Source organism: Poecilia mexicana, unplaced genomic scaffold (assembly GCF_051168715.1).
Source record: "Poecilia mexicana isolate PSO_F unplaced genomic scaffold, ASM5116871v1 scaffold_10, whole genome shotgun sequence".
In the NCBI taxonomy this organism is placed as follows: Eukaryota; Metazoa; Chordata; class Actinopteri; order Cyprinodontiformes; family Poeciliidae; genus Poecilia; species Poecilia mexicana.
Genome location: NW_028263379.1, coordinates 21,141,580 through 21,160,354, shown reverse-complemented (window position 1 = coordinate 21,160,354; position 18,775 = coordinate 21,141,580). Strand labels below are relative to the sequence as shown.

The following is an 18,775-nucleotide window of genomic DNA, read 5'->3' as shown; positions in this document are numbered from 1 at the left end:
AGAAACCTATGCTTTTAGATTGGTGGACCATTTTGTGATGGATAGACAAACACGGAAATGTGCAATAAATTTACAAATGCGCCTGAAGGACCACTTTATTCAAAAACGCTGTGTGAAAGTAGTGTGGCATAAACAGGAAACTGAACCCGTAAATAACTTCTTGATTTCCTGATAAAATAAATTAAAACTTTAATTTTCATTTTAAGCAAGTCACAACTTTAAAACAAGTAACTGTGCAAATGAACACGCACACAAGAAAACCAATTATAAATTACAATATGCTTCTTCATTCATCTGATGAATAAAACAAGAACCGAAAGTCTTTTTTTTTCTTTCAAAATCAACACTGACAGACATCTAACAGGTGATCCTGAAGATAAGTTAGGGACTCTTCCACATGAAGAGGTAACGCTTCACCGATGTCCTGTTGGGATCTGGACAGGAAAGCATTCACTGCTTCTTGAACAGCAGACTTTGACACCATGTCGTCTGGCTTGTAAACTAATGTGGCCTCTTTGCCTATTTGCTCAAAGGTAGAGCTGGTCAGACAGCCTGTGGACGACAGATGACAAACTGTGAGTAGGGAATAAAGTAAAGCAAGAAGTTGAAGAACACAGGTTGTGAATAAATGACAGAATTGTATGAGGGGCTGTTTATTAGCCGTCAGTATATTATGGGAAAAACACAGCAGTCAGAACACACATTATTTAGGTAATAGTTTTTGCAAAAAATGACTATTAAATGGAGGTCAAGCTGATTGTCTAGGAAAATGCAATTTGACCGCTTGCTTTCCTGCATCAAGGGTAGGATACCCTGATTAGGCTTTTTATGCTCAATATTGATTTATGTTTTTTTTTTTTTTTCACCTGCCCATTCTAGTTTTGGCTGATTATGATTTCAAATGAAAAATGTTTTTCTTAAATGTTAATACCAGCATCAACCTAATTTAATGCATCACAGTGTAAGCCCCAATTCTTTATTAAGTATACAAATATGAAACAGTAAAATATACTTTTTGACCTGGTCTTTTAAGACTTCTAAATATCTAAAATTAAGTTTGCAAAAAGTAATACTATTTATGACCTCTTCAAACTAAGAGCACATCATTGTTTAGTGACCATGACCAGTTAGACCTTTAATACAATCAATATTCAGAAAAGTGGTAAAAAGAGCATCAAAAAAAAGTAACTTTAGCATATATGAGTGCATTCATTAGGAACAAACATTGCAGTTTACATGTCAATATATAACAAACCACTTGGCAAAGCAAAATTTTATTACAGATAACAGTAAAAAAAAGTAAAAAAAAAAAACACTAAACAAATCTACAACTTAATTTAATTGCAACTGTGACAGGAAGGTGGGCAATAAAGGTGAGAGCAGGAAAAGGAAATACACTGATCAGGTATCATCTGGCTAATGGTGTTCTGGTTTTTCTTATGCTGCCATAACAGCAGCGATCTGTCAAGATATGGACTCATTAGACCCACGAAGATGTGCTGCGGTATCTGCGCTGACCAAGTTGTCAGCAGCAGATCCTTCAAGTCCTGTAAAATGCAAGATGGGGCTCCGAGGTCGAGATGTGTTCGTTTGCCACGTCCCATAGATGTTCTGCGAGACTGACATCAGGGGAATTTGTAGTTAAACTCATTGTTCTCATAAAATTGTTACTGAACCATTTTTGCTTGGTAGCAGAGGCACATTTTCCTGCTGAAAGTGAGCAAAACAGTAAGTGAATTTACACACAACAAACCACGATCTTGTGTGCCGACGCCTTTCTATCAGAATCAGCATAAACCTCTCTGGCAATTTGGATCAGACTACAAAAGTAAGTCTTTGCTCTCAGCAGCCAATGTTCTCAAGGCAGGTGAACCACCGTTACTTCCCTGGAACATTTCTGATAGATACCGACTGCTGCACACTTGGACCAGCATACACAAGCTCGTGTTCTGGAGCTCCTCCACTATACAGCGCAGTATACCACAACATTAGCTGCTGAGGCCTTTTTTCTACCAGCTCACCTTTCATTGCTTTGCTATAGCTGAGCAGTAACATCCAGAGAAGATGGATCAACTCTTCCCACTTTCGCCAGCGCTCCAAGCCATCCTGGAAAACATATTGAGGTTTCAGCTTTATAGAGACTTACTTGTTTTGCCATCTTTATTTGCTTGGTTTTCTCTTTAACTCAACTCGCTCGATAAGACTTACACATTCTTGTTTGGATCAATGTAGAAAAACATAGCTGAAAAGGCAATACACCATTTCTTCTGCACAACTTTTCTCACAATGGACAGTCTGTACAAGTCTGCACCAATCTGCTCTACTTGGGTGAGTTTGCACGAAAAATAGTTTGATGAGGGTCGGGGGAAACAGACTACACCAGACCTCAGCTGCGGTCAGACAAATGTTTTGCGCTGTAAATGAAGGCAGTGGGTTTTGTGAACTGATTAGCAATCGAACTGCAAATGCTTTGATGACAACCTATGAGAGGTGATTTTTTTTTTTTAAACTCTACTTGTAAACAATCTCAAAACAGGGAGATATTATATATTATCCTACAGTTTTAGATTGAGCAAAACACACATTAATGATAAACAAAAAAAACGCAAACACCTGCAAAAGTACTAAGAGATATAAATTTTAAATAAATCATGAGGGTTTATAAAATTAACAAAACATGTAAAAATTTTAAAAGTGAGGTAAAGGACTTTAAAAGTTTAGTTTTATAAATGTATAGCATAAAACAAGTAGTTTTGACAGTGGTTCAGGTAGAGCTTAGTTTTAAGGAATCCACATATTTATGGATAAAACATTTTCGAATTAGAGCTAATTTGTTTAACGCAATCTTTTTCACCCTAACCCATACATTGCTGTCTGCTAAAATGGAAACAAATATTATACTAAAACTTGTTCAAAAACAAAAACCCCTACATAAAAAAATAAATGTTTCTCAACACACGTATTTCAGAAAACACAGTCAATACTAACCAAATGCAATTTTCATTGGAGAAATTCAGCTGAGAACTAAATGATATTCTACGAAGTATTTATATTGCATCTCTTTTGTTTAAAGAGGGTATAAGAAGAAAAATGTAGTCTCTCTGAACTCTGTGAATATTCTTTATTTCTACCGCCAGCTGGTGTGCTTGTTTACCTCTTAAATCTCCCCCCTAAAGAGTTTCCAAGAGAGTTTAATGTGTTCAGGTGGCTCCAGTTGGTTTCAAAAACCCCGTACTCTGTGATCCCTGCAGCTGCAGTTTTTTAAGTCTGATCCCCAGTCTCTCTCAATTGTGAAACAGAAATCTCTTAGTGTCTTTTGCAAATCTGAGAGCTCCCTGAAAGCTGCATTGTGTGCCCTTAATGTTGAAATTAAGTTCTGCCATTACCAAATTTGTAAGCAGTATTAAGTCATTATGATAAAAGGAGAAAATACACAAGCATGATATTTACCGTTGGGTCAGCAGCTAGAGTGCAGTTCTTCAGAAAGTGAAGCAGCAGATTAAGCGACATGGGAATAGAGACCTTCTCTGGGCATGCATAGTCCAGCAACTGTTCCAACAGCTTACAGCTCAGCAGCTTACTCTGCAGGCTCTCCAACAACAACATCCTGCATATCACCAAACAGAAAAGTCTGAAAAACTGGGAACCAGTCCCCGTGCAAGTATGGTTGCAAAACAACTCAGGTGATTCAGTGGATTCATCTGCATATGTGAATTAGAACGCATTACTTTTCTGAGCATTCATAATGTAAAAAGAAAATGATGAAAAAACAAACAAAAAAAACCTTCATTTAATTTTAACATTCCCTGTAGCTATGAATTTATGGTAGTCCTAAGCATTCTTTGCCTGCTTGTCACCTGTGTGCTCTTAGAGGCATGTGGCTGAGGACCATATGGAAGAGCTCATCGGAAAGCTTGGCAGAGTTCAGAGCAGGAGAACGGTCAACCTCCAGGGCCAGAGACAGCATCCTTTGGAAGACGGACACTATTCTGCAGGGGACAAAGTGCAGCCAGAACGTAAGTGTGCAGAAAGCTAGAGAAGAGTGAAACAACAACAGGTTTTTATTTAAGGTTTTGTTTTTGTACCTTATTTGCTCATCCTTAATTTTGATTCCTTCTTTGCTGTCGTCATTTTCGGTTGTTTTCATAATGACACAAAACAGCCACTTGATAACATCTCTGTTGAGAGGAAAAGGTCAACAGACATTTTAAGATTATCCAAATAAATTTAGAACTACATTTAAATTAAACTGAAAATATTGTGAGTGAAGAGCACATTGCATCAAAAGGGAGTTAGCTCTGACGCAACGCAGAATCAATAAAGTCTAAAAACACAGCATTTAACCCATTGCTTCCCAAGCTTTTTTAATGAGAGTCACAAATATATCAGTTGATGCTGGCATATGTCAGTAAAAATATATGTTTCTGCTGTAATCCAGTGTTGCAATGACCTCGCTCTTTTACTGGCAAGATTTATTTACATCTAATTTATGCTTTCTGAGGAAGAAGTTGGGCGATGTCACCAATGGGAACTATTTTAAGTTAGTTATGGTAAAACAAGTTCTCTTAAAACTCTTTCAAAAAGTTCTAAGATACCCTATGTATTTTTAAGAATGAATTTGGTTTATTTTTTTAAGGTTCATTATCCTTTTTTTCCATTGGCGTCAGAGAGTAAAAGAAAAACTGAACCATAACAACTGTGTTAGATATTGACCATCAGCCAAAATGTAATTTATAGCATTCAAATCACTAGAATTGAATTTCGCAGCCCAGGCATTACGTTACACCACGTATACTGTAGTTTTCATAAACGGACAACTCTTACTTTCTGAAATTTGATAAGGAATAAGTAAAACATGCAACACAGATACGATTGCATAATGTCGTGATCATGAGATCGGCTCACGTTTCCCCCAACTCTTTCCCTTCCTCATAATGCATTTTCTGAGAGTTTCCATCGAGTTCCCCATAAATATTGTTACCATATAGAATGTGGATGTATGGCTTGGGGGAAAATCATGTCCAACCAAATATTGCATCCAAGGTATCCTTTGCAATGTTATATGGCAAACTTTAGTACTGTGATGTTTTCTTTGTGCAGCTCTAAATTTGATGTACAAAAATTATATAAAACTGCATTCAGTGTGTGCATGCTTTTAATTTTTCCATTCTGTTGCCTGTACTGGGGAAACAATACTTCACGAAAGAAATAAAGTATGTGTGTTTGTCTGCGCACATTTCCTCAAAACACTCCCACTTAATCCTGTCTTTTGTTGTTTGTGAGACAGCTCAGGAACTCCAAATATGGGCTAAGGACATATTTTGGTAGCCCTACGTGTCCATTTTCATTTGCCAATGCATCCAAAGGGAAGCAATGCAGCAAAGTAAATAGATCACATCGTCACCAAGGCTAAGATGATTGTTAGAAACATTATGTTTTATCACTTTTACAGTAGTAGTTAGTTTGTTTTTTATTTAAAGGGTTTTAGCTTTCTACTGTGTGTGAGCTGATATTAGGTTGAAACCCGTGTCTTCCCATTATTTAAAAGAATGTCTTTGAGACATGATTATCTATAACAGGAGGCCCCATCTTCCTTTCCGCCCTCATGTGAAAGAATTGACTGTGTGAAAAGACAAAACTTGCTTTTCCCTCAACCGTGCATCCTTATCTACCGGGATACTTCTTTCTTGTGAAACTGCCTGCGTGCAGAAGTAGTTTCTGTTTTCCCCTCTTGCCTTTCCTCCCTCTCTCTCCCTTTTCTTGATAATAAAGACAAGCTTTGACCAGAGGTTTTCAGAACATACAGTGAACAGTGTGGAGAAGAGGTTTACTGTACTTTCTCCTTTTGCAAAAGCCTGGTTGAAAATTGATACACATTGTCTGTGGTTCTTTTATGTAGGTTGAGAAAATGATAGCCTTACCCTAAGTAATTGGATGGTTTTATGTTTGGGATGATGGTAATCAGGGTGCAATAGTTAACACAATGGTTCTAATGTGCCCTCTGGGCAGTTCTTGCTACACAGTAAACATTTCAGCTGCTTAGGTGTGAAAACAGCAGCAGAAATAGAAATGCAGAACTTAAGGCTACAACCTCTGTAAAATGCAGACCTCGGCTTGTTCATCTTACCTGACCCGAGAAAACTGCCGGTCACATGACAGAGTTGCCTTTGCGATGGAATGGCTGAGGGAAGATGAAGAGCATCTGGCAGTAAAGTCATCCTCTAAAGTCTGCACACAGTACTCCAAAAGCAGGCAGATAATGTCCCATTGATTTTCCTTTTTGCCATCCTAACAGTGAAAGAAGGCAACAAAGACACCTGCTTATTTTTTTTTTTACTTCATATTAGAAATATCAACAAAATAGTACAATCTTTTTAAATATAAATATCAAATCTGAGATTAATTTATTATAGAATGTTACAAACACTTCTTTTTCCCCTGTGATATTAAAGGACTACATATTCTCACATATTGTTGCTTGCTCTGCTCAAGCTGATTGGACATAACCGAGGTAAGCAACTCCCAATCCCACGGAACAGAGGATCTATTAGCCCGGTGGTGTCTGGAATAAAAAAGCACATTTAAATCAAAGGCTGAGAATAAAATTCTGACACAAAGCTATGAAATGTTTTGAAAAATAATGTTTCTTGTGCTTTTCTCTGACCTCTGAGTCCTCATAAGCAGATTATAAGCCTGCAAGCTGAGATGATAGTGACAGTGTGGGTCAAGCAGGATACCACGAAGAAGGTGGGTGGTTATATCTTTGGGAGGATAGTATCCAGGCTGCAGTAGGTCAGACAGCAGCTGCAAAGTGCCTTCTGGGTAGTTCTCCTCGATTGTACTATAGACCAGACTCAGGCTCTGACGACACAGCACCTCAGGAGCTTTAGGGTTTAAATTATCTTTATCGATCTATGAAAGAAACATATATTTAAAATAATTACTTTGTTTCATCTTCTTTTTAAGCAACCCTATCCACTGTGTGTGTGTGATAGGAAAATAAACTTGCCTCCATTCCGACTGGTGGCAGGTGACAGAGAGAAATGTCATTCTTACAGCCAAGGGAAGCAAAAAGTCATGCGTAAGTTCATCAAAACACTGACGAACTTAAAAAGTATAAATTACAGAAACACTTCACCAGGGGTGGGCTATCCTGGTCCTCGAGGGCCGGTGTCCTGCAACTCCTAGATGTCTCCCTGGTCCAACACACATGAATCCAATAGCTGAATCACCTCCTAAGTGCAGTCAAGTTCTCCAGAGTCCTGCTAAATGACCTCATTATTTGACTCAGGTGTGTTGAAGTAGAGATGTACCTAAAAGCTGCAGGAGACCGGCCCTCGAGGCCTAACTCAGACTGATCCCTTTATGATCAGTCTGAGTTAGACTGATCATAAAGGGATTGGTTTTGAAACCAATAATTTGTTACTTGAGATTTTATTTGAAATATCCGTTTCAATATGTGATTTGGTTCCTACTGAAATCATGAACTGAAATTAAAGGTTCTTTTTGTTTTTAACAAAATCATTGCGTTCTACATCTTTAACAAGCAGCCAATACATTTGTTTGCATCTGTATAAAGAAGCTTTGAGAGCTATAGAAAATAAAGCAAAAACATGGCGTTTCCTACCAGGACTTGATGGTGTCCAGCCATTAATTTCTTAAGAGTGATTGGGCACACATGTCTACGATCTTCTCTACTGGCCTCTCGGAAATCTGTGCAACATCTGCTCTCTTCATTCATGTCTTCTCTATCGCTTTCTCCTTGCCAAGGCAAGGACACCGGACTATCACCTCCGGTATCCTCTTCATAGGTCTGTGACTCCAGCTCCCACTCATGCATCTTTTCACTAGGCATGTAGGGAGACCTGGGTGATTGGCCACCTCGGTTTGTATGATTGAGAGGACTGGAACTTGGGTATGAGACAGAGTCAGCCTTAGAACTTTGAGAAGACTGAGAGCAAGGATGATTGGAGGGAGATCTTTGTCCAGAATCTGAATTATCTAAATCCAGCTTTTCCAAATTGGAGCAAATAGCTTCTTTTTGAGTTTTATCTTGATATGAAGTTGATGATGGAATCATGTCAGATGAATGAAAGCCATCTAGCTTATTTTCCATAGTTTTGTGCTGCTTTAAGTTTGCATCATCATGTCCCACAATAGGACAGTCAGGTGGAATTTGTAGGTCCTGCGTTGCTTGATCTTGCAACAGGTTGTTTGTATATTCCTGGGGGGTTTCATGTTCTTTTGTTGTAGTTTTCAACATGGTAGGAAGACACTTAGGGACCGCGGGTTCTGTGAGAGAAACATGTAATGTAGAAGAAAATATCTCTGAACTAGTTGCAGGTTCTTGTGCTTCAAAGCGATTGTTTGGTTTAAAACACTGTGACATCTGTGGAGAATCTTTGGTTAGCTGAACACAACTGCCTGATCTTTTCAGATTCTTGCTATGCGACTCGATGAAAGGCAATTGATCTAGTTCCACATTAGGTGCATCCTGAGAGGGTTGTATTGCAAGGTTCTGCTTCTGTGGTTGCATCGGCGAATTCAATCGTCTCTGCTTTGGACTTTGGGTGCCACAGTCCTGCTGCAGAGGGAAGATGTGGGAGTGTCCGGAAGAGTTTTCTTGTAGTTTAAGACCTTGGCCATTTAAGACATTATTTTTATTCACAATGCTTTGGTTGAACTGACTGTCACCAACTTCAAAGGAGCCCTTTATTTCTGGCTTTGTCACTCTTGTCTCAGTCAAGTCAAGGGAGCTCTTTGTCTCTGGCTTTGTCTCCTTTGTCTCATTTGCAGTCAAGTCTATAACAGGTGAGCCTGGGATGTTAAACCTTGGGCGCAGCTTGAGCTCTGGACAAGCCCATCTTGGATCAGTGAGGTCAATGTAATGCTAGGGAAAAAGAGGGGAAATGTCACCAAAATGAGTGGAATACTTGCAAAATGTGACAGAAAAGAAAGACAAATGTACAGATGGGCATATGAAATAACAGATGTGTGATAAACATGTGTCCCTCTTATGTATATAGCCCATTTTAGTCTCTTCTAAATAAACCCTAGTGCCGCCAACTGCCTTCAGAAGTCACCTATTTGGTGCGTCAAAGTTATTCCTAGCCCCCATCAGGCTTTGCGTGATTTATGGGCGCGACTTCCGCCGCAAACATAAACCGCCTTTTGTTTACATGTTAGCAACATGATAACCGGCTTTAGCTTTACGCTATAAAATATGTGGGAACACCAGCTATCACAGCTTAAATGTGGCAATATTGTTTTACCGCTACCTACAGTTATTGCGGGATGGGATGGTGGCTTGAAGATAACACGCACTAGCATATCTAGCTACTTCACTGACTCAGTTGCTTCAGATGCAGGTTTTCTTCTGTTGGCTTTTTTGTCCACACAATGAAACGAGCACACATAAAGCATTTTCGGTTCTCTCTTCAAGTTTAGAATTTTTAGCCAAACTCTTTTTGTTTCCTCATCTGTCGGTAGGCGATGAAAACTACCGCGTTTGTGTTGGGAGCACGTTCAAAACACGCTTGCTGCAGCCACAAACTAAACTTGGTCTGATTATTAGAGTACAGCCACGAACAACACAACAGTTACCCGAGCTCCGCAAGGGCATCTTGCCACATTTTCCAGTGGCAAGTAGCTCTCGGTTCTAGTTCAGTGGGGAGATTCTCCATATTGCAGCAGCTGCTCTCCAGAGTGTCGCTGATTTGCAGCGACAAATTAGCGACATAAAGACTCAGATCAGGAAAAATAATATTCACATCACACCAAGCTAATATTATGCAGTTCTGCTGTTTTACACTGTCGACGCAAAACGGCAGCTCAAAACTCCGACCAGCTTCTCTGCTTTTCTCTTCTTTATTAATCAGTTCTTAAGAGAAACGAGCTGCTAGCAGCGCTGCTAACTCACGGTCATTCTGTTACAAAACTTAACGCTCATGTTCCAGTCGCTCCCCGTGATTAAACTCACAATTACGATCCTCTGTACTGAGCATATCACTGATAGCAGACAAGTTTTACTAAATATTGTACAATAACCGAAAAGAGAGATGTAACACTTCTATCATGAATATAGATAAGCAAAAGCAAAAAAAATAAAAAAATCCCTACAAATTACAGTGAAATTATGGGGGAATTTTACCGCCATTATCCAAGAGCACACATTTTCCGTCTGAGAGCAGGATTTCAGGTGTTTTGTTCTCAAAACTTTTAATACTTTTGCTTACATGCTCATTTTGAAAGCAAGACTTCATGTCTTTCTTCTCAAAACTTGATACGCTTGTACTGAAAACTTCTCGAGCTCACACTTAGTATCTGATCGGACATTTCCCACTTTTTCCTGGCATAGTGTCTTTATGAAACCTTCAAAACAAAAACGGAAGCTATCTTACTTTAGACAGAGGGAAATAATTACATAAAAATAACAGTCTTTGCCACCTTGGATAATTAAAACTTTTTTTAAAGATTTACAAAATTGGGGTTAGCTTTCATAGCGGGGGCGGACTGACGTAACACCGGTATTACACCAAGCACAATATTAGCTGGCATTTTGCCAGTGGACATAAATACAGTATAATGATATTCTATTCACAAAACATAAACGGTAATATGTCCATATTACTTGTGAAACGTTATCCCCCGAGGTCAATAGTCCGTCGATATGAACAAAAATATTCGGCAGTGCTGAAGGTTCTGCTACAATCGATAGTAGTCACTCAGGCACACCGGCTAGAATGAAACAAACGCACCCAAGCACGATTTCATTCTATTGGCTGAGAGGTCGCTAGGCATCTGCCAAAAAGGCAGTTCCATGTTTTGCAAGCGAGCTCGGGGAGAAGTTTTGAGTACAAGCGTTACAAGTTTTTAGAAGAAAGACATGAACTTGTAAGCAAAAAGTATTCAAAGTTTTGATAACAATATACATGAAATCCTGCTCTTGGATAATGGCAGAAACGTACCCCCATAAAAAAATCACAGACTGCTACTTCCGGTGGGCGCCGGAAGTAAGACCCATAATCGTTTCAACAGCCTCCCAGGAATAAGGTGGATAGAGTTCTTACAAAACATGTTGGGGCTGGCCACACAAACATGTGAAAGAAGGAGCTCTAAGGCTTTTGGAAGAAAAACAACTGTATGTGTGGAGGAGCACTAATACTGTACATCACCCTGAACAAACAATGGTGAAACATGGTGGTGGAAGCTCCATTCAGAGGAATGCTTTTCTGCTATAGGACAGATCTAATAGAAAGATGGGCGGAGTTAAATACAGGGGAAACGTAAACTCATGAGCTGCGGACTCTGTATATAATTTTAAAAAAGCCTGCCAATTCAAACAATGTGCTTCGACACACAAACGAGTTACAATATATGCTGTTATGCAATTTCAGCTTCTAACTTTAGCATTTTGTGACCTAAGATAAAGAAGTACGCACATTTATTTTTTAGAAATTAAGAACAAGCATTGCGTTATAGACAAGTTCTTACCCATTCAGCACCGGTGTGGTGTGATTTTTCAAGCTAACGCCTACGCAGTATTAGTTTAAAGGTTCCGCGCCCTAGTTTCTATAGCAACAACGTTCTATGTTAGCTTACCCGTGGGATGTTGACGTTTACCGCTTCGACATCCACTCGAACCTCTGACAGCGGCGGTGGGGGCTCAGACTTGGTGAAGCCACCGTAAGAGCCGACGATCTCTAGATCGGAGTCGTCTGAGCTGAGGGAGATCACTTCTTCCATCTCTTCCCCGTCATCCAGCGCTTCACACGAAGCAGAAGGTCTACGGGAGCAGGAGGGCCGCCGCTCACGCAAGCTTCACCTTGTCATGCAGACCCCGCGGCAGCTGGCACTGTCCCGAACAAAGACGATCTATCGTGAATGGGGAAAATGCCCATCATGTTTTTCACAAAACACATGACAACTTCTCTGCCGAGGCGTCAAACAGCATTTCCTGGTTAGAATTCCACGCCACACTCATAATGCTGTCGGGCATTTCCAGCGTTCAAATAAACCACCTCAAAACGTTTTTTAGCAAGCTGTAATCTCATAACAACAGCACGAAAATGATAGGCATCGTTTTACCGCTTCCTTGTTTTCCTCTGTCATTTTTTTTTTCCTCTTTTGTATGACGCATCAAATGAAACTGTATAGTTGCAGCTACCTCCACCTGCTGTACAGGAATGCAAAGGCATACCCTGCTTTTGTCAGCCTTCCATCCAATGCAGGTATATATAACACCAGGCCTAGGAACAGCATCAATTCATATTTAAGACCTCAAAAATCATTAAACATTTACCCATTAGTAAAAAAAAATATCATTGTAAAGGCCAAGGGAGTGCAGTTATTTTTTGTTTAATGTAACTGCCCTTAAAATTCTGTGGTTTTATTTTTGTAACGGTAACTATGGTAACAGAGTGCAGTTCTACCTGAGAAAAGTTAACAGCATTCAATGCTGTAAAGTAAGGGAACAAGGTCTGTAATTTTCTTTTTTTTTGATGAGATAATGATGGCATAATGATAATAAATCATCATTATACCATCAGTTCTTCTCAATGGACTGGAAGCTATAACGATTTTTTTTTTGTTTTGTTTTTCTGTGCTAGAATGCCCCCTTCACAAAGGGTGGTGGAAGACAGAGGGAATCTACAAAGACCAACTTCACTCCATGCCATACATGAAACAACTGCAGAACTAGAGAGCTCCTACAGAAATAAACTACTTATAGTTGCACAAAAGAGCATTATCTCAGGTGATTCCTCCTAGCAGCTCGACATGGTTATAATACTATGCCCCCCAGTATTTTTTCTTTTGTTGTAAAATAACTTCACAGTCATTCACAGTTATTTCACAGTCTCATATTTCTTGTCTCTCTCTCTCTCTCTCTTTTTTTTTTTTTTTGCTATTATTGCAATCATCAGTTTTTCTGTCACTTTGCTGCTGGAACACAATTTTCTTCTCTAAGGGACAATACAACATATTATATTCTATTCTATTCTGTTATATTCTATTCTATTTTGAGTGAATATGTAGTCTCATTTGTCACCACTGGATGGCACTCGTGATGTTCAAAAGATGGAGAAATAACGTCCGTAGGTCTCCATGCATGCACATAATGCTCCTAGGCTTTTTAGAAATATCGAGTTTAGCGTAAAACCCTTCCTCCAATCTGATTTTCACTTTTTCTTTTGCTTTTCCTAACTTTTCTTAAGCACTTCTGTGAATATGCTCCCTTCAATTTCCTCTTCAATTTGTCTCCATGGTAGCTATCTGTTAAAAAAAAACGACTCTTTTTCTCGAATATTTCACAAATGAATCGCATTTATGTAATTGTCAGGCAAATATCAACATGGTGAACCCCACGATTTAAGCTGTAACTCCTGCGTCCACAAAATTACTGCCGCCTTGGAGGTTTCATGTTTTTCTTTCTTTTCTTTTTTTCTTTTTTTACAAATTGTTGATTTAACTATTATTTGAATTCTATTCATTCTTATTACACGCATTGTTAAATCCCACTTGGTGTGTAGAAACACAATGATTTTGCGTGTCATTTTTTTTCAAAGAAATTTACATTTTGATTTCAGCGTCTCATGTAATTGGATGAAAAGGGTTATTAACCTCAGATGTCTCCAACCATTTCACGCTATGAGGAAATATCAGGCAGGATGAGTCACTGCCGTTTTACACATACAATCCTCCTGACATCCATTCAGCAGTGTGAAGACTTTATTAGGGTGGTTAATACATACAGGCTGTGTTTATACTTGCATATTGTGTGTGCCTTGGGAATCATCTTTAGACTTTTTTAGCATTACAAAACTGCTGTACACATTTTGCATAGCCTAAAATGTAAGACTAATATAACAAGGTGTAAAATTGAGGAAAATTATATTTATTGCACAGCAGTGTTTTCAGTCCAGAGTCATTTGGATCAGTTCATTTGACATAAGAACATGAAGAAAACAAGAACATTTAAATCCAACATAAATGGGAGTGAGTGCTAGCACTACATTTGCTTGATCATTAGAGCTGTGGAGAAAACTGAAATCATCTAACCAAATTGCACTACCACACATGTTCTTGTGTTTCTGTGGGTTTAAAGAAATTCACTCAGGCATTGTCTTTCTTCATATCTAATACTGTAGCATATGTAATTTAATTTCTGCTTGAGCCACACTACTTTCAGAGACCATGCATACTGATGCTACAGCTATATATTTTATGCAAATGATATGTAAATGGTGAGGCAATCACCTGAGAATAGTGTCCCTTAAAAGGCCGTATATGCACCTCTTTTCAACATTTATTGTACTTTCGACCTATGAATCCCCTTTTGACACAATCTATAGACTTTGTGTATTGACATGGATATGAAATGGCCGACAGGGCAACGTAGCAAGCAGCTGTTGGAAACAGCTGTAAACTTGGCAGCGTAATAGGTTTTCTGATCAGAAGATTGAAAGGAGGTCAACAGAATATCACAGTGGATTCTTTTGGAGACAGATTTGGAGTGTTAAAATTCATAATACTATCGTCTGGACACATGAAGAGTTGGACCAATACATGCTTGGGATTCAACAGTGGGTTCTTGGAACTGACTGAGCAGCTCATGCCTTGGCAGACCAAATTAATATGTTTGTCATTTATAGTAATTTCTGTTATCATGTGAGTTGAGATGAGCATTTTGTGGGTGTTCAGCTGAGATTTGTTTCTACAGTGTCTTTAGGTTTGAGACTTCAATATTATTATAACTGATCATTTTTATTGACGCATATATTTACCTTTGCTGAGCACGATTATTGTCATTCAGATTTAATGGGGTAAATCCATTTATTGGATAATATAACCGTTAGCCACCAGACCTGACAATTATATATCTCTTTTTTTCCCCTGCCAATGCACCTACCCTTTCATTCCTTGCTACTTAATGGTTATTCAGGGGAAAACAGGACTCGTTGTTAACTCCTACCAATGTACCTATAGATTTGTTGTATGCATAACATGGATTTTCAGCCAGTCTCTGTGCTGTCAACTTTGGAAACAGAGGAGTCACTTCGGCCTCAGAAGACATACTGGTTGGTTGGTATGTACGCACTATGTTCCTAGAAAACCTAGCAACACAAAATTCTGGCATATTTTCAATTCTGTCATGTTACGCAAACAAACAAACAAACATAAAAATGCATAAAAATCACATTCCCTCCAAATATCTCACTGTGCTAGAAAAGTAGGTTTTGTTCTTCTGTTCTTCTGCAGCATCATTTTCAATATATGGTAAAAATAAACATTTTAATCATCTGTCTCAAAATATGGTAAAAAAAATTATATATTCTATGTATATACATATATATATATATATATATATATATATATATATATATATATATATTTTTTTTTTTTTTTTTCAACATAATTATCTTTGTCCAAAATTATGATGATTTTATACATGTGTTCATTTTATTGGATCATATTAATCTGTATTTGGTTTTGGTAAAAGCAATTGCTGAGAGAAAACCTTTAATCTCATGTTGCAATATGACAACATACTTCCATGCAAAAACATTCATGTGACTTCAACAGCAGGGCAGCCTGACCTATTTTCTAATAAATTCAGATAATAACTATTTGACCACTTCGGGGCACTTCTGTACTGTACAGACTAAAATTAAACTTTGATATCCACTTGGTAAGGCAATCATTACATTTGAAAAAGATTAATCACATCAGGAGTTTATCATTATTGTCACATAAATGTCATATACATCCAAAGAACTGACATTTCACAAAATGGGCTTAATTTATTCATGTCTAAATCCATGTAAAACCTGTTTATAGGTACATCTGCATCCATGCTGAGATAAGAGACAGTGTGACAGTAGCTTTACAACCCATTAAAATGCTCAGTTTTGCATACATTAACACACATTGAAGAGGAAATACTTAACATCCATCATAGGATACTGTTTTAGAGGTAAACAAAGGTATGTCGGTGCTTATCAATGGGTGGCTATATTGTACATTGTTAATGTTTCATCTGAAAAAGATAGATTTAGAAATCTTTCTAAAAGAATCCATAAACAAGAAAAAAAAAACCAGATTGTTTGGAGGAGACATATCTTGCCTTCTTCTAAAAAAAAAAAAAAAAAAGAAATAAATAGAATGAAATGTGAAATGGCCAAAACATGACAGACTTATAGAATAAAGTCCTTATAGAGCCTGCTGTTTTTGCAGATATCCTACATTCAATATGATCTACTCAACTCCTCTTCTCTCCCCTCTTCTGGAGGTCAGGTGTTTTTGAAGATGGTTGCATAATGTAGTATTCATTCTGACATTTCACAGTGCCACATTCAACAAACCAATACTTTGGCAATCAGTAAACTGTTAGAAAAACAGCTATTTATCAAACAATAACACTTATTAAACCTGCAATTAGGACAGAGATAGTTTTAAACAGTGGATCTTTTCTTGACCTTTAAAACAAAGAGCATCATCCTGTCAGCCTGTATTATGTTGCATTACATTGAGTTGCATTGCATTGGATTGCTTTGCTTTGTGCTGCGATGAGTTGAGTTGAGTTGAGTTGAGCTGAGCTGCATTGCGTTGAGTTGCATTGCATTGAGTTGCATTGGGTTGAGTTGCATTGGGTTGAGTTGCATTGCATTGAGATATGTTATCTGCATTGCACATGTTCATATTATTACAGCATGGCTTTATCATTTCTAAATTCTACATCCAACTTGCAATTTTACAAACCTGCAAACCTAATTTTAACTTTGAAAGATTTAACAACAACAACAACAAAAAGAATAATCAAGTAAATAAAATGGATTTCTATCCAGGGTTTTAGTTTCCATTAATGGTGTATCAATCAGACTAGGTGCCCCTTTGTGGTTCTCACAAAAGATAATATTGTCATGGCTGATGACACCAAAATGTGTGTAGAATTTTGAAGCTTGTAATTTATACACAGTAAAAGGCCATTTTGATATCATAAACATGAAAAGTTTTATAGCATAATCAAGTGACTATGTTACCTTCAGTTGTTCTAAAAAATGCTGTAAATATCAAACATGACTTAAAAGAAATTTCGCAATGTAACGCCTGGAAAATGGACCTCTGTCTGACTGCAGCTTCGGGGGAGGAGCTTGTTGAAAATGCAGCGCTTGGTTACGCCACTCTCTCTCTCTGCACCCAGAGAAAGAGCGAGATTAAAGGATTTCTCAAACATGCACGAAAGAATCAAAGCAACACTCCTGATATGTTTTTGATGAGTAACATTATAACATGACATACAGCTAAAAAATAAATAAATAAAAATAAGTCAATTTGACTTATTACTGCCTCATTGAAGAACTGCCTCTGTTTTGTAGCTAGAGTTGAATAAACTCGAAAGCAGGAAAGGGCAGGTTTTACATGAGCCCAATTTAATTTAAAGAGGATTACTTTCATTCTTCACAAGATAAAGGGATGAGCAAGTAAGACCAAAAAATAGTTTAGAAAGTGTCTATTCCACACTGGATTAATTGTGCTTGTCCCATCATGTCACAGACAAACCCTAGACACTCTGCAGCATCATTATGCTGCCGAAACCCCTCATTCATTATGCCTTCTTTGCATTCCTCTGTTTGTTCAAAACAGAGCAAATTGATGGGCTTCCACTTTGGGCCCAAAAAGAAAGAGCTTGTTGGATATTGTGAATTTAATGGCCTGACAACAGCATTGGTTTGCATGAAGCTAGTTCATTTTTATTAAAAACATAGCTCTGGCTCGAATTGGTATACTAAACTGTGTGCTCCCATTTAAGCTAACACATCATGTTGATTGCTTTGTGCATTAATGCTTCAGTTAAGCATTTAAGCTTCATGCATTTAATCAGTCAGTGCTGTGATATGGTTTTCGCATTTCATCAAATTTCTTAAAACCTTTCTGATGCTTGATCAGAGATTATGGTAAAATAAAATCAATGAAACAAACAACAACAACAACAAAAAAACGAAAAACACACACAACCTCTACCAAACAGCAAGTATCAAAATAAATTCAATGCCAAAAGATACGGTTGGCTGACAGTTCGATACCAGAACGGAGCTTTGTACATGGAGGCTCATAGTGCATTCATGGGGTGTCTGGTGAATTATGTGTAGCTGTTGTTTGTTGCCACAGGGCAGCACAAAAAAGGACTGGCAGAGGATCCCAAAAAGCCCCAGCAGATGGTCAGGCATGTGAGAAAAGAAAAACACGAGAGAGATGGTGAGATAGATCTGCAGGTAGAGAGAGGCGAAGTGACAAAGCAACTTCCAGAGGCATCAGGTGCCAGCTGTCGTGAAGCAACGAACACCGGTGATACTATCCAGCTGCCACATTCTCACATTCCTGTATTGCTACTTGGAGCCCCATCACGCTAGTAAGATCTTTAGGGCATGCTTGCCACACAAATCTAGAAGCATGTCAGTATGGCCCATTTCTTTGTGCCTTTGCAGCAGCTCAGCACACCTAACAGGGTTTATTTGAATGGCAGAGCATGCCAGATTGGGAGACAGGAGAGGCTAACCGTGGACCAGAGCCCAGTGACTCAGTCCGCAATCTGTGACCTCGGAGGGTGACGAGTGTCATACAAGGATCCTTTTACATGACAGCGACGATCAACTAAATGCTATAACGGTAACGCAAAGAAACCTGCAATCTATTGTAGTCAAACGTGTAAACAGCGAGTAAAGGTAATCCCATCTGTTTTAATTATAATTAAAATATTATAAAGATTTTATGCGAT

General features: G+C 38.3%; 1 protein-coding gene across 2 annotated transcripts; it reads right to left on the bottom strand.

The window, feature by feature from the left end:
- Nucleotides 1-65: 65 nt before the first annotated feature.
- Nucleotides 66-12,134, bottom strand: simc1 (SUMO interacting motifs containing 1). Of its 2 annotated transcripts, none has more exons than XM_014992162.2 (10): nucleotides 11,602-12,133; nucleotides 7,628-8,890; nucleotides 6,665-6,912; nucleotides 6,469-6,562; nucleotides 6,128-6,288; nucleotides 4,086-4,178; nucleotides 3,858-3,989; nucleotides 3,451-3,607; nucleotides 2,022-2,106; nucleotides 66-552 (listed from the first exon to the last, which is right to left on the bottom strand). In XM_014992162.2, exons 1-10 carry the CDS (start codon nucleotides 11,743-11,745, stop codon nucleotides 341-343), a joined length of 2,589 nt encoding a protein of 862 aa, XP_014847648.2. In that variant the 5' UTR covers nucleotides 11,746-12,133; the 3' UTR covers nucleotides 66-340. The 2 variants fall into 2 exon arrangements, with proteins under 2 accessions (XP_014847648.2, XP_087865762.1); XM_088009636.1 differs by lacking the exon at nucleotides 66-552 and adding an exon at nucleotides 638-1,619 and having other exon boundaries at nucleotides 11,602-12,134.
- Nucleotides 12,135-18,775: the final 6,641 nt, after the last annotated feature.